At 40.0% G+C, this 24,786-nt stretch overlaps 1 protein-coding gene across 2 annotated transcripts in view; it reads right to left on the minus strand.

Annotated features, from left to right (window-relative positions):
- Positions 1-24,786, minus strand: part of CrebA (Cyclic-AMP response element binding protein A) — a 49,206-nt gene that overhangs the window by 4,231 nt on the left and 20,189 nt on the right. The window contains exons 3-6 of one of the 2 annotated variants that reach the window (XM_072305211.1): positions 14,953-15,063; positions 11,778-11,872; positions 8,300-8,420; positions 6,811-6,982 (exon numbers count right to left, since the gene is read on the minus strand). In XM_072305211.1, coding sequence (XP_072161312.1) covers positions 6,811-6,982; positions 8,300-8,420; positions 11,778-11,872; positions 14,953-15,063 — 499 coding nt within the window. The remainder of the gene's footprint in view (positions 1-6,810; positions 6,983-8,299; positions 8,421-11,777; positions 11,873-14,952; positions 15,064-24,786) is intronic. The other variant, XM_072305217.1, reaches the window with a different exon arrangement.

Here is a 24,786-nt window from a genome sequence, read left to right on the forward strand (position 1 = left end):
GAGGCGAAAAAAATGAATAAACGCATGTGTGTAACTTCTTCCTGTGTTGCCAAATTTCCGAGAAAATTGTTCCAAGGTGCCAAAAATTGGATGAATTTTACATATTGCCTCGCCTAAGGTTCCAGAGACAGGGGCACAACTTTCATATTGACGTACGCAAGAGCTCATACCCATCCATGGAACAGATAAAAAAAGCATACTTGTACCTGGATTGCCACTATGTGAAAATTGACAGGAATATCACATTTTGCAGCCTTTTTATATTTGAGGCAGCTCTCTTGAATGTTATTCGACCTTCAGTCACACTCCTAAGGGGTGCGTCATATGTATTTTTTCTGAACATTTCATTTATGACCAATTTCACGGGGTTTTTTTTTTCAATTTTACACGTCTTTACCTTGATTAAACCAGAAAGCGGGTACATTTTTGGTGATAACGTAAAAAATTACATCAATTTACACCGTGATGATGGTTATGGAGGCCTTGTCTCGCTCATAAAAACTAAGTTCACTTCATACTCAATTTCATTGGACAATAGAGACCCTCCTAATAAAAATATCGAAATTCAGGTCTTTAAAGTAATCCTGGACAACAATGTAGAACTATTCTTCCTGAATATCTACATCCATCCAGAAAGTCAATTCACCTAAACAGACTTGACCAATTTTCTATCAATCAACAACCTTGCTAATAAACCTCTGTTTATTGGAGGTGACTGCAATGCCAAACATCCTATGTGGGGATACCTGCATAGTGATAACAAAGGTAATACTCTGGTGGAACTAGCAGACGATCTTGAACTTTTTAATATTAATTCCCTCTGCCCTCAACCCACTAGGAAAACCTCACCGACTCAAGATCAGAGCCTTACTGATATTGCTTTTATCTCAGACACTTTGACTCAAGCCCTTGAATAAGGAGCCTTAACTACTGAAGGCAGTGATCATTATTCCTGTCTATATATCTTCGACAGATAGTAAAATTTCTCCTTTTCTTCTACCAATTCTCAAAATTTGGCTTCGACTACACCCAGTCATCGACTTAAGGACTGGAGTATTTTTCGTAATATTCAAGATTCACTCCTTACTGAACCTTCATAAACCTATGATGAATTCACCAACATGAGCCTCAAAGCTCATTCTCTAAGAATTGAAAAAGAAATGCAGTTGCTCTACCCTGAAGAAAATTCAGGCCTCTCCTTTTCACTTAGAAAAAAGAAAAAAAAGTACAAAAAAATACCCTGGTGGGACGAGCAGTGTCAAGGGTTGAAAGACAAACATGACCATCTGGCTAAATTATATAAAACTAACGCCAGTATGGAGTTTTTCCTAGAATACAAAAAAGTATGCGCGGAATTCAAACTGCTCGTCAAAAAAAAACAAAGAAATAACAATGGAAACTTTTCACGGAAAACTTCAATTATAATACCCCTACAAAAGTCATTTTTGAGAAGTTAAACTTCTAACTTCCATATTCAATTTTTTTCCTCCTCACCTTTATTTCTAAGTTTTTCCCTTTTATATCGCTCATAAAATTGGTCCCTCGGGCCGGATCCAGTTTCTAGTATAAAAATCTTTAATGCTCGAAACCGGAATAGAGTGCGAACAGTCCTTAGGATTACGTCCACTTAATTAACCTGTCACAGCCTTCATTTCAAATCCTAGTGCAGCAGCAAAATATCTATGTTGAACTAGGTCCTTAACCTTAGAAAATCCTGACGAAGCTTTACGACCGTAAAGTATACCAGGTTCTGAACTTTCGAAAAATCCTAGTACAGTTGCGCTTTAGTAGTCAAACCAGGTATAATTCAGATTGACATTCCTAAAATAACGTTTGCTCTTTATCTCGAATTATTTAACCTCTTATTCATAACCTTTCATTTTCTCTTCCTTATTTGAAATGTCGTCCGACGACGAAAATAATGAGGCTCATCTGAACCATGATAATCATGATAACAATGACCAACATGATGATCAGAACCACAACGACAATGCAAATGCAGGGGATTTGCAAGGGGTATCCATGCTTGCCAAATTGGCAAACCTCTGCAAACTCGCCCGGAACACACGCGATGCTTTCCGGCAGGTGCCGGACGAGGATGACATAGGAGCCTTCTCTCCTTCATTCAAAAGGCTGGAAAAGTATTGCGAGCGTTTCGAAACGCTAATGGATGAAGCTATCGAGTTTTCGGTTGCTCACCCCGATTCACCGTTAGAAGCAGATAGAATTCAAGTCGAATCTGAGCAACTTACGCGGGAAGCTCTAACTGAATATCTCAAGCGATCAAAAAGAAATGATACTTCTAAACAACAAGATGCCCCTGAATTTCAGACGATGATCAATCAGACAATGTTAAACACAGCCTTCAGCGGTTTTAACCCAAAAATTCGCTTGCCAAAATTAGAGTTAACCCACTTTTCAGGTCAAATTGAAAATTGGCGAACATATTACAATTTATTCCTGGCATCTGTACATAATTCACCTCATCTAAAAGAAGTTGAAAAATTTCAATATCTCTTAGGTAACCTGCACGGTGAAGCCCTCGATCTAATTAAGAGCCTTGATATAACCACCGAAAATTATACGGTGGCTTGGAATCTCCTTTGCAAGAGGTATCAGTCCACCAGAGGGCATATTTTCTTTCATTTTGCAGGGTTGCTAGATCTCCCGGAAATTGAAGAAAATAAGCAAGTACATTCTTTGCTCGCCAAAGTGCGAGAGCATCCTCAGGCTCTGAATGCTTTGGATCACGCTACAGCCACCTTCGACGGTGTGCTTGTCACCATTCTTTCCAGAAAAATATCACTAATACTGTGGCAACGATTAGAGGATCACCGCCGCAGCAACAAGGACTATCCAAAGTTGGAGGATATTATTTCCTTCCTGGAGAAAGAGGCTGCATACGCTGACGATCTAGTAACATCAAGAAAGGAGAATAAAGATGCTCAATCAACTTCAAATAAAAATGCTCCGAATAATTCGTCAAATAAAAATTCAATCAAGGCTCTGGTCACCAGCACAAAGGACGATAAGTCTGAGAACTCTTCTGGACAAAGACAGCGCAGTCCTGCCCCTTGCATGCTGTGCTCAGAACCTCACCCGCTTTATAGGTACTTAAAATTTAGAGACATGCCATTTGTTCAAAGGTTCGAGCTTGTAAAAGCCCGTAAACTTTGTGAGCGCTGTCTTAGCGGCATGCATATGCCCGCAAAATGCAACAAAGATTTTCGCTGTATTGCTTGTAACGAGCCACACAATTCTAGGTGGCGGTAGCCACCCCGGCCCAATCCTAAAAAATTCCCCCTAAAATGACAAGACCAAAAAAAAAACCGACGGGTGGCTGCTGCCTAACCAGTTATACACGAAGAAACGAGATCAGGCTTTTCTGCATACATGGTTACACCCCCGTCCACCTACCCCGACAACTGCCGAAAAACCGAAAAGTTCAGTAACCATGGTCGGCGAGATCTCCCGACCCGATCTTGTTGGCCACTGATCAGGTCGAAGTTTCGTCTTCAAGGAAAGCAACAATGCTAAGAGGCATCCTTGATTTAGGATCGCAAACAACGATAATTGTGACCAAATGCGCAAGGGCCCTTCAATGCAGTATTGATCCTAACCTTAATCCGGTGAACGGGATAGCTGGCTATCCTGTTCAGATTCGCGGCATCACCAAAATTAATCTCAAGCACCACGGTAAAATATTGATTCGAGATCAGTTTGTAAATGTCATAGACAAAATTTCCAGCCCGACTCCATCCGCGCCAATGTCACCGGAAGTCCGTTACCGCCTTGCGGGCTATCCTTTGGCGGATCCTGATTTTGACAAGGTGAATGCACCTGTTGAAATTTTAATAGGTCTTGATATTTTACCGCAACTCTTGTGCGGTGAAACAATCTCTCTCGGTCCCGGTTTTCCTACTGCCCTGAAAACCAAACTGGGATACGCCGTGATGGGAATAGCTCCGGCCACAGAGCCTTCTCAAGTTCTAATCTCGACTATCAACCATCAAAAAATTCACGCTCCGCACCGATGCCCTCTGTGCTTGAAGAATCATGGAGTCAATCGTTGCTTGCGATTTCGTAAAATCCAACGCACCCAAAATTTTTTAATAATTCAATCAAAAGGATTATGCGTAAGCTGCCTGAGTGATAATCATGAAAAATTTGAGTGCAATTTGGCAACCTCGTGCAAAATTAATAATCAGGGTCACAACACTTTGCTTCGTGATCCCACGATATTTGGAGTCTCGTCTCCCGTATCGGCAATGGCGCACCTTATCAATGAACTCGAAACCGAACACCGCGCTCTTCGCGGCTGCTCAGTGGAAGAACCCTATGCCTATGCGGACACAGCCGCCGCTAATTTAGTGGCCGTCAAAAATGCGCTTACTTGGCAAAACCAACCCGTCAACTATTATGATCAAAAGGTCTCACAACTAAAACAGTAGATTAGCAGCACATCCCAGTTACTCACTGGCGTAGCGCCTGCAAAACGAGAAACACCTCCCTCATTGCAAAAAGACGAGAGTACCACGTTTACGGTCCTTGGCATACAGTGGCTGCTCTCAGAGGGAAGAAACACCGAAATTGAGACTTAAAAGATCCAATTTCAGTCTCGGTCCATTTCGATAAAATGTAAATTCTTCTCGTCAACCACTCGAAATTTTCATGTTTAGAAAATCATCTGACAAAACAGCCTTTTTAGGCCGTAAAATTTTCCTAATCTTTATATTTTTTGTTTTTCTTGGCTTCGACTTCACGTTTGCCAAACCGTCTATCCCATATTCAGTTTTATGTTTTACTTTCTAAGGCTCCAACCAGCCACATTGTCTTTAATTTATTGGTTTTACTTTTTCTCATTATTAATTTTTCTCCCGATCTTCAGCCCCTTGCAAGCCAAGAATTTTCTCTCAGCATCTGCTGACAACATCTTTAGCGGACTTACCCCGGCTCTTACCGCAGCCACCAAAAAACCTTTATTAGCGGACTTACCCCGGCTCTTACCGCGGCCACCAAAAACCTTCAGCGGACTTACCCCGGCTCTTACCGCGGCCACCAAAAACCTTCAGCGGACTTACCCCGGCTCTTACCGCGGCCACCAAAACCTTTCCTCAGCGGACTTACCCCGGCTTTTACCGCGGCCACCAAACCAAAACCTTCCTTTTAGCGGACTTACCCCGGCTCTTACCGCGGCCAAAAAACTCCCTTACTTTTTGTCGCTGCAAACTTAGCGTCCAGATGCAACCACTTCTCATAGCGGACTTACCCTGGCTCTTACCGCGGCCAAAAAACTCCCTTACTCTTGGTCGCTGCAAACCCAGCGCCCAGATGCAACCACTTCTCATAGCGGACTTACCCCGGCTCTTACCGCGGTCACCCAACCTTTCTCTCAGCGGACTTACCCCGGCTCTTACCGCGGCCAAAACTCCCTTGCTCTTTGTCGCTGCAAACCCAGCACCCAGATGCAACCACTTCTCACACCGGACTTACCCCGGCTCTTACCGCGGCCAAATCAAGACCTCTTCGCAAGTTTTTTCAGGCTCTCTGCAGCCATTACCTTTCTCTCAGTAGTCTTTAAATCTTACTCAGCTCTCGACTGCTAACAACAAATTATCCTCGTCAATCGACCCCGAGAATATTAATCTCGGCGATACTTTCCAGTCATGGAGAATGACATACTACCGTTGTAAATAAATAATCAATACTTACTGGTAATTTATGGCAATAATTATTTCAACTCACTACTTTAACTTTTAATTTCCCTATACTTAATATTACTTTATTACCTTAAATTATCTTCGCATTAAATTTTACTAAAGATTTATTATCCAATCATGACCTCATTTAATTATCTAGGTATTACTTCGGTCACATTAATTATTCGTAGAATATTACTCTCTGTAAGATAAATACAATGTAAATAATATTTTGATATCTCCTATTAATTTTCCCACCCAAAACCCACCCCACCTATGTGGCGATTTACTTCACACACATGTGGAATGCATAATAGCTTCACGCAGTTTTAACAACATTGCACGGGACGACATTTGATTTCGAACGAACTTACGTTGGTTCAACCCTCGGAGTATGTTCGATCCCAATCGAACAGACTTAGAACAATTTTAGGAAATTTTGTAGCACACATTTTTACCCCCCCCCCCTTCACTCTTGAAGGTCTTCTCATTTTTTCGATATTATTTAACCACCCATTCCTTTTATATACTCCTAGAAATAAGTTTAAATTCATTATTCAGCATCATTCAAAATTTCATTGTTTCCAAGTATCCTGGAACCTTCAGTAGCACTCGAACTTGCTATTCTGAGAGGAGCAGGCATCAATTTGCCACTTTTTTGTTTTCGCGACGCCAAGCGGACAGAATTCGTCCTTGAGTGAAGCCTTTTGGACTAATCCTAGGACCCCATGTTTTAAAGTTATGTTATTAGATATTTTTATCAGTATTTTATCATTAGATATTAGGTTAAAAATGATTTTGGCCAAATCTTGATTAATACCGATTTGAATATTGTCCTTGTCGACCACGCAGCCGCGCGAAAAACCGCGGAAGTACAATGCAGTTCCGCGGGAACTCTTGCGACAATTTACAGGTGAACAGATCACGGGCGGGTGTTCGAGTTATAATTCTTGAGACGCAACAAAAGGTCAAGTGGCAAAAAACCCCATCAAAATCGGAGCTACCGTTAAGAATTTATCGACAAACATAGATTTCATTTTCAGAATCATATATTACTAAGCAAAATTAAGATTAAGATTGAAATTAATGATAGAAGATACTGAGTCTTTACCTTTCTTCAAGGGCATCGACATATTCCTTCTTGCGCTTCCTGGAATCCTGCGCAGAAATTTTGTTCCTTATTTTCCGTCGAATTCTCTTCAATTCTCGTTCTTCTTGTTTTGTTAACGGATAGTGGGTGGGTAGAGCAATGCCTTCTTTTTCCATAAGTCTTTTTTCTTCAGCTGTTGACACGTCCACAAATGAAATTTCAGTTAGAAGGTTGGCATTAAATATCCTTTCGGACAAAGGAGTGTTCAGCCGCAGGAGGGCTTTGAAGGTGGCGAAAATACTGAAAAATATGTCTCATACCGCAGACGGGACATTCCATGCAAGACCATCCAGGAACTGTTTCTCGATCAACTCCAAATTTATTCTTTCATATTTTTGTCATTTATTCATCTATCTATTCAGGGCACAAAAACCATTTTTCCAAATTTTGTGACCAACCTGATAATGGTTCACTAAACTATGAACGAATTTTGACTTGCGAATATAGTTTTCAGAAGGAAAATGACGCGTATAACACGATGCGAACATTAAAAACGCTAACAAGTAACTCAATTACCGAGAAATGCGCAGTTCAAATCGCTCAACTTATACGCAAATTTAAAACGCCCCGGTTTCGCGCCGCACCGAATGATGTCATCCGGCACCAATCAGAGGCGGGCACGGGTTTCCACGACGTCCGTCAAATGTCTATCTACTCTTCCTATATGAGAACAATACTAAAGTCGAAATTATATCTTTTGAATTCAAGACTAGAATCTCATTCATATGTTAGCTGTAATAAACAAGCAACAACTCCACATTGAAATACGTTTTATTTTAACAAACATCAGAGGAAAATGAGAGAAGATTGCGATATGACTAATGCAGTACATCAACCGCATTAGTTTCCCGCCATTCGGGTGCATTTGAAATGTCTTGCAGTTTTTAGATTTTTCAAAAGCAGTTTTCTCCGTGATTTTGGCTCCATGAAAATGCGGAAAAATCACCACGTTATCTCCTCACATAGTTCTTTCAGAATATTTAATAAAATAAACAAGGTTTAGTGACCCATTGTGGCGGTCTTATAGCCGTTAGGTTTTTCACTGAATTTTAACAAAATGGACCTTCACAGAAACGGCCATACCCCGAATTCTCTTTGACATGCAGATGTGAAACAAAAGTGACATATTACCTCGATTTGTACTCTATCTTTTTGCCAAACACTAAAACGTCTATATTTTCGAGGCAAAAAGTAGTTATTTTATTGGAATAAAAAAAAAAATGATAAATTTGTATCGATTTTTATGCATTGTTTTTTTGTATATGTTTTGTGTTTTCCCGGTAATAATGTTGAGGAGAAACTTTAAATTTATATAAATGTTCACTTGGCGTCTGCTTGGTGTGATATCATTGTATTTTGGGTGACAAATATTTATATTTGTAGCTTACTTGTTATGCTTACGCGAAGGAAAAAACGACAAACAAAATCGACTGTCAAGATAAATGCATACCTGTTAACTGAAGTTTAGGGTACGTGTGTGACCCATTATTATTTGATGTGAGGATCCTCCCAGCATTTGTTACTCTGCCAAGGGCCTCGCTGTTTAACGGCCTACCACTCGCATTCACTACCTGAAAAGTCAGGTCAAGTTTTTTGAATTGCACACGAAAATCACTACAGCTCCAATTATGACTGATTGTTTTAGTAGGCTTCAACTAAAATAGAGCAACTGTGTTTAATGCACCTCCAAACGATTTCAAGCAGTGATATTCTTAAACAAAAGTGGCGTAACAATAATGATGCCCTGCCTTTCTAAGGATCTTAAACCTCCTTAGAGTGATTCTGTATGATCTGGGGCAGAGATCCACCACCACTTTGCACTGCTACAGGCACTGTCTGTGCTTTTGAGAAGCAATAATTATTTCAATCTACAAATTAATGGAAGAAACTGAGCCATAACACGTACCAGCCTTAACACCAAGAAGTATGACATCAAATTAATGAGGATTCAAGGAAAATTTAAATCAAAAATTACGAAAACAGACGTGGACTCAAGCAGGCTCATTGACTCATTGTAAGAGAATGATACCTGTAACTCTATCTCCCTCTTCCACAATTAGTCAATGAGGGACATTGGTTTTCATAATATTTTACATAAATTTCAGAGCCATGCAAATTTTTGGTCATGTGATATTTCGGAAAGTTTCTTGATTGATCCCTATGTATTTTTAAGCGCTGAATTGGGGAAAAATGTCTAAAAAATTTCATCACATCAAGATTTTTTGCTAATTTAAAATTTTGGTTTTAATATAAAATGTCCAAAAAACAAGAATAAAATAATATATTCAATTTAAACGCGTGTTTTAGTCACTCACACCCCTACTAGATAAAATCATAGGTTACTTAAAGTCGTAGTGTAAGTGGAAGAGCTGGCGCCATGTTCTGGTTGATGAGTTCCGAGCTCGGTGTGCGCCTCGGTGTCACTTTTTCGATAAATTCTCGATCCAAAGTGGCTAGGTAGAATACGCAGTAATTTCTATCCTCTTTTTTTACATCGGATGGTCGGGTCCTCGTGTACAAAAACAATAAGTTATGTATCTAAAAAGTGACCCGCCGGGTTACCGCCTGGGGTCAAATTACGTTGCTGATGTTGCACCATCGACTCACAACAAATATATCATACAAAATCTGGTTACAGTTTGCAGCATCTGGAAGCTATTTTGCAAAACTGACAGAAATTGAAAAGAGTAACTGAATCATGGGCAATAAACCAACTGACCGCGTAGTCTGCTGTTTCAGCACTGAGAATCGGATGAGAACCCCAATGAACCTGTGTCTGCATATTAGACAAGTTACGATCTGTCAACATGTGTCAAGAGTGTCCAGAAGATGTTTGTATATCACAAAAATTGGAACCTGTGAGAATATTTTGGAACAAGCTAATGAATCTTAGAGCTCTCAAGGTGTCTGCCCCCCCCTTCACCCTTTCCAGTGATTAAGAACTTCCTGTATACTTTTCAGGTGACTTGTGGGCATCCAAAAAAGAGAAGATCAGGGACAGAAAATTTTCTAGAAAACTTAATATTAGATATTTTGGCCAAGAGCCAAGGGTTTGAGGGGTAAAAATCACCTAAAAATGGGAAAATGGGTCAGATGCGCTGGTCACAGAATTATGTTTTGATAGTTAATTCTTGTAGATGAGCCAAAAATTATAAGATCCGTCCAAACCGCGACTTTCTACGTTCAGTATTAAATGAGATATCGCCCTTTGAAAAGTCAGGTTTTTGACATGATCCACCGCGGTAGTGACACCATTGGTTCTTTCACTTTGCTTTCATCCAGGTTTCATGTTGAATAACCAGTGCTAATGCGCATCACACCGACTGATGAAAACAAGGTGGAAGAAACCAAAGGTGTTACCATCGCAGTGGATGACATCAAAAACTCGACTCTCCAATGGATGACATCTCTGTTAATATTCAACGTAGAAAGTTGCGGTTTGAACACATCTTAACATTTTTAGCTGATCTACAAGAATCAAGCCTCAAAACACGATTCTATGACCAACGCAACTGACCCATTTTGACTTATGGGCGCTTCTCTTGGCATGAAATAGTTGAATTATACCTGGTAGGGGTGTGCGTGACTAAAAAACGTGTTTAAATTTAATAATACATTTTTCCATGTTTTTTCACCCCTAAAAAACCAAAATTTCAAATTTGCAAAAAATCCTGAGGTGATGGAATTTTTTTGACACATTTCCCGAAATTTTGACGCTGAAAATATAAAGAAATCAATCAAGGAACTTCCTGCAATATGACATGACCAGAAATGAGCAGGGCTGTGTTTTCAATGAATCTACACAAATTTGCCGTCATCCTTCTCAGTGTTATTGCTGCTACTCGTTATGAATCAGCTTCTTTAATTGATTTACAGATTATGATAATTATTGCTTCTCAAAGGCACAAACTAGGTAGCAGTGCAACAAAGAGGCGGATCTTTGTCCTACATCACCTAGAATCATGAGCTCCAAATATGATGTGAGAGACACCTAGTCATAGACAAGTAACAAACTAGAATATGATCAACCGTCACCTTTGGGTGCAAGTTCAAAATCGAACTTTTCTGATTTTTTGGCCCAAAATGGTTGAAAATCCTTGTATTCTGCAATTCTACCTCAGATTTCAACCTGGGCCCTAAGGTGACGCGCCATGAGCTTCGAATATGTTGAGAGAGGCACCTAGAGACGTGATACATTAGAATATGATCAACTGTCGCCTTTAGACCCAAGTTCAAAAGTCGAACTTTTCTAACTTTTCAGACCGAAAATGCTGAAAATCCATGTTTTTTGCTGTTCTAATCTCAGTTGTCGATCTGATCATATTCTCGTATGTTACGTTTCTAGGTGTTCCTCACATCTTAATTGAAGTTCATGACCTGTCACCTTTGGGCCCAGGTCGAAAGCTGAGGCAGAACCGTGGAAAACATGAATTTTCAGCCATTTTGGGCTGCTAAGTTAGTAAAGTTCGACATCTGAACTTGGGCCTAACGGCGACAGTTGATCATATTCTCGTAAGTTACGTCTCTAGGTGCCCCTCACAACATATTCGAAACTCATGACACGTTACCATTAAGCATGAGTCGAAATTTGAGGTAGAACTGCGAAAAACAAGGATTTTGAACCATTTTCGGCTGAAAAATTAGGTAATTTCGATTTTGAACTCAGTCACAAAGGCAACGGTATATTGTACTCCAGTATGTAACGTATCTTGGTATCCCTCACATCATATTCAAAACTCATGATCCGTCACCAAAAGAACTTTAATTTTTGACAGTGATTGTGTACTTTCCCACAAGATGACTGCAATATTGAGTATTCTAGGTCTAAGACGAGGATTTTCAGGCCCCCAAAATTATGTGATAAACGTTCAAAGGTAAAAATAAAAACCCTGTCTAATTCCCCATTAAAATAATTTGGTGCTGCTCACCTTAATAGTTTTCACCCCTGGTAAATTGACAGGTATTAGAATAGAGCGAGGCTGTTTAGAAATCTTTGAGTTAATTTTTGGGCATGATGAAACATCTGAAAATAAAAACAATTATTTGTATTCAAAAGAAATAAAGGAATTGGATTAAAGAAAAAATGGAGGCCACTTCCTGCTGAGAAAAACTGATCAAATTAAATTTAAAATCCAATGAGCTGATTCTCAGATTGTTTCATGTTTATAATAGGTCCCATAATGAGCTTGTTTAGTAATGTTTAATGCCAGCATTTCTGGAAACTAGAGAATGCGAACAGTTCTAAGGAAGTTCTCCAGATTTTTTTTAATAATATTAACCCACGAAAAATAAGCTCAAAGTTGCGTATTTTGAACTCCCATTTGAAAGTGCGTCGTTGGGTCACTAAAAATGGCCGCCGCGGCCGCCCGTCGGAGAATGGCCACCCTCGTTGAGTTAACTCTGCAGCGTCCTGTAGCCCGCACGTGGACTATAGGGGTAATCACACGATCAATATGAGCTATCAATATCTCATCAATATAGAGCGGCGCCGCTCTATATCCTCTATATATGCCTCGAAGAGCTGTGATTGGTCGTACAAGCTGTGCGCGCATTATGACCTTGCCATATTGATAGCTCATATTGATCGTGTGCTAAGGGCTTATAGGACATAGCGCCGTATCGCGTGCGGACAATATGACGCTGCAGTGGGTACCTCGAGTGTGGACATTTTTGGTGACCCGCCGACGCGCGATTACATGGGAGCTCAAAATAAGCAACTTTGAGCTTGTTTTCCGGGAGTCAATATTGTTCCAAAAAATTGGGGAAAATTCATGCGAATTCTGTGCACTCTCTAGTTTTCAGAAATGCAGGAATTAAACATTACTGAACAAGCTCACTGTGGTTTCCCATGAATGATGAAGGATATGACAATGAGTAATTCCTGTTCCAAACAATATGAAAAATACGTAGACAAACAAGATGATTGAAATGAAATCCTTTATACAGGGTGGCCCAGACCTACCGTACCAGGCCTTTTTTTCGGTTAATATGGGTCGCACGAAGTCCAGGATCGCGGGGATGAAGAGGGAATCGACCCCAAGGAATCCGAATTTCATGGTCCCAGAGCCCCCCTGGCGTCCCTTGGGGGGTAAAGGGGGGTCCGTACTTCAAAAGTCAGGGTTTATGTCAAAATTTTGAAATTATTTCATCGAAATCAGAACGTACGGAAATTTTTAACTTAAATTGACACCAAGAAATCCAAAATCGGCCCGTCAGTTTCCAAAATACCGACTCCTAAAGGTGGGGGACAGAGCCCCCTTTCAAAAAAATTCAAGTTCGTAAAATTGACGTGGAGACTCGGAAAAAATGTGTATTCATGGGTAATCGACCCCAAGGAATCCAAATTTGAGGGTCCCGTTGTCCTCAGAGACTTTTATGATGGGGCACTGGGGTAACCTCCATACTGGGCAAATTTAAAAGTTCAGAGTCCCATATTAACCGAAAAAAAGGCCTGGTATGGTAGGTCTGGGCCACCCTGTATAAGGAGATTTCTATTCACACAAGACAAAAAGCTCCTCACAATCTCTGATGAGAGTTCAGCATAGCTCCTCCACCCCCTCTTAAGGATAAAAAAATGGACATTTTTAGTGACAAAGATGATTGAAATGAAATCCTTTATAAAAGGAGATTTCTATTCACGCAAGACAAAAAGCTCCACCTCCTTTTAAGGATAAAAAAATCTATGTGAACTAAAAGTGCGTAGATAACATACTGAAGGTAATCTAGTTGAAGCTGCAATGGAAAAGAGAGAGAAGGGCAGAAATGGGCACCCATAGAAATGGGTGTCAATGGCGCTAAATCAATGCTGAAATTAAAGAGAGAATAAGAGTCTGCACTGAATTGGGAAAGTGCATGACCACAAACGTCCCGCGCTTTTTTTTCAGCCAATCAGACACCCGACCGCTTTTTCATTCTTTAGGGAAGAACACGAGAAATCGAAACCATCTAATTTTTTTCGAATTCAGTCGATTTTTCGCGAAAACATGTTCACGACTGACTTCTTAAGGATTTGGCGTTTCTGTCCATGAATAATACGTTTCACTTATCCCAAGAAATACCAAAGATCTTGATTTTTGAAAAATCAATTTATCATGTTTAAGGAGCAAAATTACATTAACATTGTGCTTGCGGCATTACGATTTCAGAATGAGGGAGAATGAACTCGTGGTTTTCAAGAAAGTCGTCATTTTAAATTTTGGCCACCACTTCGTGGTTGAGAACGGAGATTGTAAAGCATGGATTTTTTAAAAAGTCTAACTTATACCTCAAGTAGGATACCTGCAAAGTTTTAAATATTCATTTTTCTCTGAGTTGAGATTGTTTGCCTGATGACCCCTTATTTCCTACTGCCCGCCAAGCCTTAAAAGGAAAACAACTTAGCGCTATTAAGGACATCCTCAACAACCTTTTTGAGACTCCATAATTTAATTTTCTACTCCTCTCGACCGTAGTGAGGCGTGTGCTAAGTTTGGAGAAATCTGCTCAGCCAATTTTTTTCAGGAGTGTGTGTGTGTGTGGGGGGGGGGGGGAGGCTGAGAGAGTGGGTAAGGCTGCTTTATACCGAGTGTACAGGAGCACCTGTCCACAATATTTTTCTCGGAAACAGTCGAAAATTGAGCTGCAGGACAAAAACTTTCAGGGGTAAATCAACCCAAAAGAATTCAATGAAGATACTGGCAGTCCTCAGTTAATCTCTTTCCCCCCTCCCCCCCCCCCCGTTTCTCATATATTTTGAATGGGGAGAGTATGATTTGACTTCGGATTCGAATTTTATGGCGAAAAATAAGAACTATTAGTGTCATGCACTTTTTCCCCAAACCCCCATGTTTTAGAGTTACGAGGCGTTTTTGATGCAAATTCCACCTGAACAGTGTATTTGTTACAATTATTTGATTTTAAATATCTGATAAATTCCTGAGAGAAGAGATCAATAACTTTTTAATGATGTGCCACATGACACCTGTTGACCCAAAATTGTGGGGGCTAAAGACTGGCGATGAGTTACAGTTTGTTGAGTGATCTAAGTTCCAACCTAACATAAATAATAGGATAAAATTAAGGCACTAAAAAGATAAGGTAGATATCAACTAAGCAAGGACTTACTCTTTTCAATTTGATGTGGTGATGGGGTTTTATGTTTGGGAGAAGAAGGAGCAGAAACTACATCATCGAATTCATCAACCAAAGGTGACAGGAGGGCCTCATTTGACATGCCTGAATAACCGTTTAAAAAGGAACACATACTTGTTAGTTTTGCATGGGAGAAAACTTTTAAAATCAAGTGCTGGTGTCAACGATCATGGTGTCAACAAACAGTTATTCTAAGTTTTTGTTGACATTATGATCATCCAAAAATAAGAAATTCTGACTCCTATAAAAGATGATCACAGTGTCAACGATCACGGCGTCAATGAAACTTAAAACTTCCCTCTTTAACATCTTTCAAATTTCAAGTCTTATATTTCTTCGTGTTATTTACTGTAACCTAACCTAACCGAACTTTACCTTACAAGACCTAACCCACTTTCACAGAACTTAACTTCCCCGACGTAATCCTACCTAACTTTAACTTACCTACCTAATCTAACCGTACATTTCCTGACCTAAATTAACCTAATCTAACTATACGTGACCCAAACCTCTCCTGTAGACTTAATTTTTTAATTTACTTGTAAGGAAGATATTTTTACTTTCTCGCTCCCCTAGGGTAGAAGAAGTATTGTCACCCTCCAAGAAGAAAAAAGAAGAGTTGAAATTCATCATTTCTAGACGTTTTAAGGTCCCTGGAGTCAAAAAACCATACTTGAAAAAATGTGTGTCCGTCCGTCCGGCGTCCCCCAAATCTGTGTACAGCCATATCTCAGAATCTATCTGTTCAATTTCATTCCAAATTTGCAGAGAAGACTATATCTATGGTCTCCTTGTGCACGTTAAACGATTTTGGGGTACGCTAAAATTTGGGGGGCTAGGGACCAAAGTTGATTCTTAGCAAAATCACACGAAAGCTCACTTGGACAGACTGTAGACTTTGAAAAAATGCCTCTAATTCTTTGAAAGTTGGCACAAAAGCACCACCTAGGCCATTAATTTAAGTTCCTGAAACATCTTTGGACTAAACTCAAAATTGAAGGGTTACGCGTCATATAGGGAGGGGTTCTTTGATCACACAAAGAGCTCACTGAGAAGGGCTGTGGATTTTGCAAAAAGGCGTTTGATCGTGTGAAAGTTGGCACAAAGCACCACCTGGGTCATTAATTTAAGTTCCTAAAAGATCTTTGGACTAATCTCATGATTGAAGAGGGGCCACTAGCAAATTGTCAATTCTTCAATAAATGAGTTGGATCGCTCCCGGGTATTATCAGCAAACGCTTTGAGTCAGGTGAGACCTAGGATTTCAAACGTATTATCTCCAAAATTACTCCGTATACATCCTGCAAAATTAGACGACTACTTGGGTACTTACATACTATGAGACATCCAAGCTGACACTAGCTAGCGCTTAGACCTTTATTGGAAGCTAATATGATTTTTGTTCATGAGCTTAAGCATCCTGGCAGATTCCATCTTTCGCGGTTCTGATTTACGTGGTACTGAACACAATTATAATAATAATGATATTTCACGAACATGATTGATTCATTGATTACATTAAATGCACAAAGCATGAATCAACTATTTTGTTTACCAAATTGCAACACACGGGAGAAGGGAAACGGAGATGTACAGTGAGGTTAGAAAACCAGATGATGAGGAGTTGTTGTTGTGAGATTCTGGCGCGAAGCGACGCTGCGCTCCCGGCGGATGGGTGGTGAATCACTATTCATGCGAGTAGAGGTCCCGGGCAGAGGACTATGGAACGTCGTTTGGGACTTTACTAAAACAGCACTCTCGCTCGAAAATGTGAAGACAGCGGTGAGACAATATTACGTCAGGAGGGACTTTAGCCTACGTCACCCAATATCGCGTTGCCAGTTGACATCATAATAATGGAATTATAAATGAATTTGATTCTTTGCAAATTAGTTTATTGATTATATTTAATAATTCACTCATCGGATTTTGTTTCGTATACATTTTCAATCAACGCGTTTTTCCTGATTTGTTTATGTTTGTAATAATGAGAATTATGCTGTTGAAAAATGATATAACGGTATTTTAGTGATCTAAATAACAACTACCCTACTAGCAATGACCTGCTTTTAAAACATTCTTCAAAAACTCTTAAAATTAGTTTTCGGCTATTTTTTTAAATAAAATTTAAGAGAAAAATAGGGTTAAAAGAAAAACCTCTAAATATCACTGTAGATTTATAACATATTTTGCAAACATTTTTAGCTTTGAAAAACTACGTTGATATTTTAAGAGTTTCTATATAAGTATTCACATTTTTCTTTACCTAAATTTTACTGCTTGTAAATTTTGCTTAAAAATTAGCCAAAACGGGTTTCCTAATAAGAGAACTTTAACAGGTTTTTTGAGAGTGGTCATTTTTAAATTTAAGAGTTATTTTATATAAGTTTTTTTTAACAGCCGATTGATACCAGAGTAATGCGATTTTCTGCAGATACGATGCCTTCGCACCGATTTATCAAAATTACCATAGAATAAGAACAGTATAAACTTTTTAAAATCCCCTGAAAAATTGCTAAAAATCACCAGGAGACATTTCACTGAGGCCCCCCGTTTAACACTCACGTATAAGGCATGGCAGTATATCCAATATCTGTTGTGACTTATAATATCAGTCACAGAAGAGACAATAGTCTTGTCAGTGAGCTGTATGTTCTTTGATTTGCCTCAGAATTTTGGTGTGGATTTTTACGAAAGCTCTCTCAAACTTTGAGTCATTTTATGGCACTCCAAAACCTGCCTTATCTCAATACAAAAACTGCCAGGAAGTATTTAAAAATTTAATTGCTGGGTATGTACACAGTCTTCGTGACTGAAATTCAATTTTATACGGAGCAAAATACGCGTCCGCTTTTAGAGATTATTGAAAGATCATCAATTAAATCACCGCCAAAACCAATGACGATTATTTATCCACCGGCCGGTCGTAGAACGGAAATAATAATCTGATAGAGAAAATTACAGCTGGCAACGTAGGAATAACTTCGAGGCGGGATCAGTAATGTCCCAACTGGGTTTTATTGGTAAAGTCCCCAGTGACGTAGTTTAGTCCCAGAGAACTGCGTTCAGAGTAGCGTAGAGGTTATGATTCAATCAAGTCCCAAACGACGTTCCATAGAGGACCTCATATATTGCTAATTTCGTCCGTCGAGATAAATTGGCTCCGCTACGTGGCCTAACGGCTAGGACACAGAATATATAGGCTTCACCAACAGAAGGCTCACTCCCAGCGTATCTCCGTCGAAGAAGAAGAACACACCTAGAAAGCATTGTTTACATTTTGCCTTTAGTCCGGAGCTCGGACGACCTTCAACGCTGTCGGTTTGTTTGGCAAAACGCGCTCCTTCATACCCCCATTTTCTACCTGAACGCATTCACATGGCAACGTTGCAGAGCCGCTGGAAAATACAAAACGCGATACATTGGAGTAAACGGGAGTGAACCTTCTGTTGGTGAAGCCTACATATTCTGTGGCTAGGACACTCGTCTGAGCGCCGAGGTGAGAGGGTTCGAATCTCTATCATACCGGTAAAAGTTTGGTTCCATAAATCCCGCATCATGATTCTTAATCCAAATAAGTCACAAAATTAATTTTCTTCATTATTAATTTCATTTTGAAATTAGTTGTGGCAATGAAAAATAGGTCAGTACCTAGTTCAATTAAAGATTTCATGTTAAAGCCGTGCCTTCATGTTAACCTTGCGACCTTTCACAAGGCCGGCGCGGAGCGTTGGCTACAGCGAGAAAGTTTTTGTGCGATACCTGCACCACACCGCGAAGCCCCCCATATGCCGGCGCGAAGCGCCGCGCATACATATTCTGTTTGTTGACATCGTGATTGTTGACACCATTCTCAGGGCCCATTTTTGCGTTTCATTGCCTGAGCACAACGTCAACAATCGTTGACTCCATGATCAAATCTTGTGTTTATTGACACCATGCAACGTTACCGTGCCGACATATCAGTGCCTCAGAGCCAAAAGGTTGTGGTGGCGCTACCCGGGTCCATCCATCACCTCAAGTGGTGATGAGCCGAGCCACCCCGGTTGGCACATCTGCGTCATTGCGTGGTAGTTTTCTCTGCCAGGCGCAGCAAGCAGCTCGATCGCTCAGTCTCCCATCTCCAAACTTGAAACGCGTTGTTAAAGTCAGAAGTGCAACCGCTGAGTTATCCGCTGAGTGGCTGAGCTCAGCCAAAGTGTTGTTAAACGTTTTCTGAGTTATCCGCTGATGTAAACAAAAGGCCGCCATCTTCTCAGCAAAATTGCTCAGCGCTCAGTCTGATTTTCCCAGAGCTGACCAGTTTTGCTGAGAAAATGGCGGCTATTGTTTACTAACAAGTTTGCGTCATTGCTGGGCGGATAACTAAAAATGGCGGACTGACGTCATTTCGCTGACTTCAATTTCTAACTTAAACAACGCGTCTTTGCCAAGACCAACTTGGTGGGGGGGCTTGCGATCAGCCATAAGAAGCGCCCAGTTCAGTCATTCAGTCTTTCAAGTTCAGTTTAGGTAAGCTCTTGCTTCAGTGCGGAGAAGTCCCCTTTCAGCTGCGGCTCGTCCCGCCTAGAGTCCCTTGACACTAAGAGACAAGAGAATGTGAATCCATTTCTGATCGGCTCCCTTATTTTAGGCTTTTACAGTGTCACAAACGGGAATAAAGATTACATTTTTACCAATTGCAAAGATTATAATCTGGAGTGGACCGGGGAATTACGGGTTTGGCAAGGAACAAACGGAATTGAGAGAAGGGACGGAGAAAGGAATTTGAGAATGGGACGATCAAAGATTACGAAAAAACTTTCAATTTGTGTAATCTTCATTCCCGTTTGTGACTCCATGAGGGGGGGGGGGGGGGGTGTCTTAACTCTCACAAAAAGTCCCACTCCTAGACGCGGCTTGTCCCGCAGTAAGACCCTTTTGTAACATCATTTATGGATATGTTGTAGACAAATCCCGTAATTTGGATACATCGCAATCTGTCTAGACAAATCGCGATTTGTCCAGTCATATCGCGATTTGTCTGGCGCCGTTTAGACAAACCCGAATTTGAAAAATAGATCGGGATTTGTCCAGACACATAGCGAAGTGGCCGGACACTTCGCGATCTGTTCTCCGACTCTTTGGACAAATCGTTAAAAGTAATATCGAAAGAAATACGAAAATATAATCAAATAAGACTGTCAGGGGTTGGAATTTTTTTTCACTTGCGGACTTTATCTTCTTTGCTTGACTTTCTAGACCAGATTTTGCTTTATCTCTTGCCCTTTTCATTCTTTGCCGCAAGTTTTGAATGTTCACATGAGAGGTTGACGGTTGTGTAGCTTCTGCGTCATTATCTTCAGGCGCTTCATTAATGTTCTGAGAATCAGCAGCATTTTGAGGCGTGCCAGTACTTTCTGGCGTGTCAATACTTTCCAGCGTGTCAATACTTTCCGGCTCATCAACACTTTCAGGGTCGTTCAGGCGTGTGGTGGGTGCGCGCCCAAAAAGTGCTTCATACAGTGTCTGTTGTATGCCACGATGGTAAGCGTTGTTTTTCCTGTACTGAACGAACCGTAAGCCTTTACTCCAGTTTTTAGACTTATTGTCAGACATCCACGCATCCGCGCATTGGGAGTGTCGAGGCTTCCCATGCAAGATGGACAGACCGTCCCACAACTTTTTGAGGTTCTCTATCTTGTGGTATGAAAATTCACGACCGTTATCGGCCTGCAAGGAAGATGGCGCTGAAAAAATAGCAAACATATCCTTTTTTACCGGTTTTACCGATTTGTCCAAAGAGTCGGAAGACAGATCGCGAAGTGTATGTGTCTGGACAAATCCCGATCTATTTTTCAAATTCGGGATTTGTCTAAACGGCGCTAGACAAATCGCGATATGACTGGACAAATCGCAATTTGTCTAGACAGATCGCGATGTGTCCAAATTACGGGATTTGTCTACAACAGATATACGTTCGTAAGAGTGCTAAAGGCGACTTACATTATTCTTCTACAAACCACCTGAATACCACTTTCCTCACAAGGTACCTAACTCATATTTTTTGAAAAATCGCGTTTTTTCCTTTTTTGGCAACCCCAACATGGGTTCTAAATGTGTGAAAAATTTGATACCGATACCTAACGACGGTAACAAGATAGCAAATTCTAAAAGGTGCCAAACTCCACTTTTGTCCCAGGCTAAAAGGTGCCCAACTCCATTTTTGTCCCGGGCTAAAAGGTGCCTAACTCCTACAGTAAATGAAGCAGCCAAGTAAGCGGCCACAAAAGGATGGGGATGACCTCATATTTGCATCAGAGGAGTGAAACACATGGATTGAAGTGGATTTTTAAAGGTCTAATGATTTTTTTAAATTGGACAGGGTGTTCGAAAAGTCCACTCGTACCGTCCCCGTTGACTATAAACCAAATATAGGCAAGATTTGAAACTTGGAGGATGTTTCTAGGCCTAAGGGAGCTCCTTTTAGTCCCCCTAAAAATTTTCAGGGGGCCCCGACAGGGCGGAGGGGGGGGGGGGGGGTTGGTAACAGACCCTAACTCTTTTTCAAATGGAATTACTCCCCTTGTGAAACTTTTTGGCGCAAACCCGAAGTCATTATCTCCATCCGTTCTAAAATGACGGCCAGTTAAAGTTCAATTGGACAGCTTTATGCAATAAGGAACTAGGGTCAAATTTTCGATTTTTTTTTTATGATGAATTCCGTATCAGGAGGGTATTTACTTACTATTGAGAAAAAGAAAATCCTCAAAAACAATTTTTATCCCGCTTCAGCGACCCCGCAAAAATTTGCCGTCGCAGGATCACGCGAAGTTCATTTTGCAATTGGGACCTATACTATGGTTCCCTATTGCGTAATGCGAAACTCGGATTTCCCATTTTGCAATTCGGAACTATAGACAGGACGGCATAATGCTTTCTCGGCATTCTCGGCTCCTGTTCGACCGATCTTGCTGATTTTTGGTACCCGGGGGTATTTTTCGACGAGAAACTCGAATTTCTGGTCAAATTTTGAAAATTCAAAAATCCAAGATGGCGGATGTGGCCTAAAATGCTATCTCGGCTCCTGTTCGATGGATCTTGCTGATTTTTGGTACCGGGGGGTATTTTTCGACGGGAAACTCGAATTTCTGGTCAAATTTTGAAAATTCAAAAATCCAAGATGGCGGATGTGGCCTAAAATGCTATCTCGGCTCCTGTTCGATGGATCTTGCTGATTTTTGGTAACCGAGGGTATTTTTCGACGGGAAACTCGAATTTCTGGTCAAATTTTGAAAATTCAAAAATCCAAGATGGCGGATGTGGCCTAAAATGCTATCTCGGCTCCTGTTTGATGGATCTTGCTGATTTTTGGTATCCGGGGGTATTTTTCGACGGGAAACTCGAATTTCTGGTCAAATTTTGAAAATTCAAAAATCCAAGATGGCTGATATGGCCTAAAATGCTATCTCGGCTCCTGTTCGATGGATCTTGCTGATTTTTGGTACCGGGGGTATTTTTCGACGGGAAACTCGAATTTCTGGTCAAATTTTGAAAATTCAAAAATCCAAGATGGCGGATGTGGCCTAAAGTGCTATCTCGGCTCCTGTTCGATGGATCTTGCTGATTTTTGGTAACCGAGGGTATTTTTCGACGGGAAACTCGAATTTCTGGTCAAATTTTGAAAATTCAAAAATCCAAGATGGCGGATGTGGCCTAAAATGCTATCCCGGCTCTTGTTTGATCGATCTTGCTGATTTTTGGTACCAGGAGGTACCGTAATAGCACACCTAGTCTTAGAGATGTTTTTAAAACGTGTCAATGACACCATAAGCCTCATTTCTGAAATGTTTCACGTGATACTTTAAAAACCCGAATGAAGTGTCAAACACGAAGCCACTCTGTGTTCAACACATTCCCATGTCACCACATTTTATGTGTCTGTGAAAAATTTGCAGATTGTGTCACCGAAATGTTTCGAATTCATTTTTTTACATATTTCAATGACACAATGGGCAAAGGTCTCCGTTGGCAGTGCATTTTTGACACATTTCTGACACATTTGTAAAACAATGAGCCTTTAACTCAGATTTTCCTCTGATTTTCTAAATGTTTATGACACATTTTCGGTATAATCACTACAGTCCATGTAGTGTTAAACACGAGCCCAATCTGTGTTGAATACATCCGCATGTCACACTTCTTAACCGTAAAAAAATTTTCAGACATCTGTTTTAGCAAATGTCGTGGAGGCATTATAGCTATCAAATCAAGTACCTGGGCGGCCTGATTACAGACTATGCCTAAGGAGAGTATGGAACTATGGGTTCACGCCATCAGTATTAAACTATCAGAGGGATTAGGAATTCCTCTCTTTAGAAAAGTATACGCAAAGCATGATATACGGTTTCAATATTTTAGATAATCCATAACTTATAAGCTCTTATGGAGATAAATGCGATGCAAACCAAGAATTTAAAACTATTTTTAACTCTGCATAATTAAATAGCCAAAAAGTAAACCTTGAGACAAAAAAATAAACCAAAATTTGGTAAAATTGGAAAATGAAACGTCAACGCTCTCTGGTAGGTTCAGTTTGATCTAGGAAAATTTTTAGAAAGGTCTGAGAAATGTTTTCAACTTGTGTTCACCAGGTTTAAATGAAAATCAAGGCATTGTTTTGTTTAACTGATATATTCCTGACACATTTCTGAAATACATTTTCCTTACCCTTATGCGTTTAAATTAATTTTATAAATGGTTATGACGTACGATCGCCGCGGATCAATTAAATGAGAGTGATACGAGTATTTCAACTAGAGAGCAATGAGGGAAATTCTTACACGAAAATCTGAAGGCGTTTCAAATACCATTCCGTCACGTTTCATACATAGATTCAACATATAGCTGTACCTTATCAGATTAAAAATACGAAATATCTGCCAGTTGTTTCTGAAACATGTTTTTGAAGGATCTTGGAAACGTTGCTAAATTGTGTCAGAAATATGTCAGGTTTATTTCTCAGAGACTTCGAACTTCCAAGAATTTCTGCAGCAACGTTTTAAATATGTTTTAGAAATGTTTCCAAAATATTTAGTTGATCTCCTTTCCCAACATATCGTACACAAATCTAATATGAATCTGTGCCTGGGTCGTTAAAAAAAAAATTGACACAATTACAAATTTTTTCCGATGGATGTCAATAAAGGTTCATTGATTTTTACATAAATTGTGGCAGAAATGTTCCGTAAATATGTTTCAATCATAGGCTTAGCTGTGACAATGGTTTTGAAATGTTTTTGAAACCTTTCTGCTATAGTTTATTGAACGGACTGCAATATATTGACAACACATAGCTGACACAATTCTTACACATTTTTTGGGTGGGTTATTTATGCCTTTTTGAAATAAGTTTGAAACGTTTCCAACTTATTTTTAAAAAAGTTTGAATGACCGCAATTGGAAACATTTTCGATTTGTTTTCAATACGTTTCAAAGACACGGCCAACTTGCCCATTTCATGTATTCGTTTTGAAAATTTGTTGGAAACATATGTCAATGACTAATCCGAGATTGACATAATTTGAAACATTTTAAAAACATTCCATTGTGTAACTGTGCTATTAGGGATTTTGGACGGGAAACTTGAATTTCTGGTCAAATTTTGAAAATTTGAAAATCCGAGATGGCGGATGTGGCCTAAAATGCTATCTCGGGCTGCTCGACCTATCGTGGTGAATCTTGGTTGTATAGGGGGTATTTCTGGCCGGGAAACTCAAATTCCTAGCCGAGTTTCGAAAAATTGAAATTTTTCAAATTTTGATATTG

Source organism: Bemisia tabaci, chromosome 1, assembly GCF_918797505.1.
Source record: "Bemisia tabaci chromosome 1, PGI_BMITA_v3".
Classification (NCBI taxonomy): Eukaryota; Metazoa; Arthropoda; class Insecta; order Hemiptera; family Aleyrodidae; genus Bemisia; species Bemisia tabaci.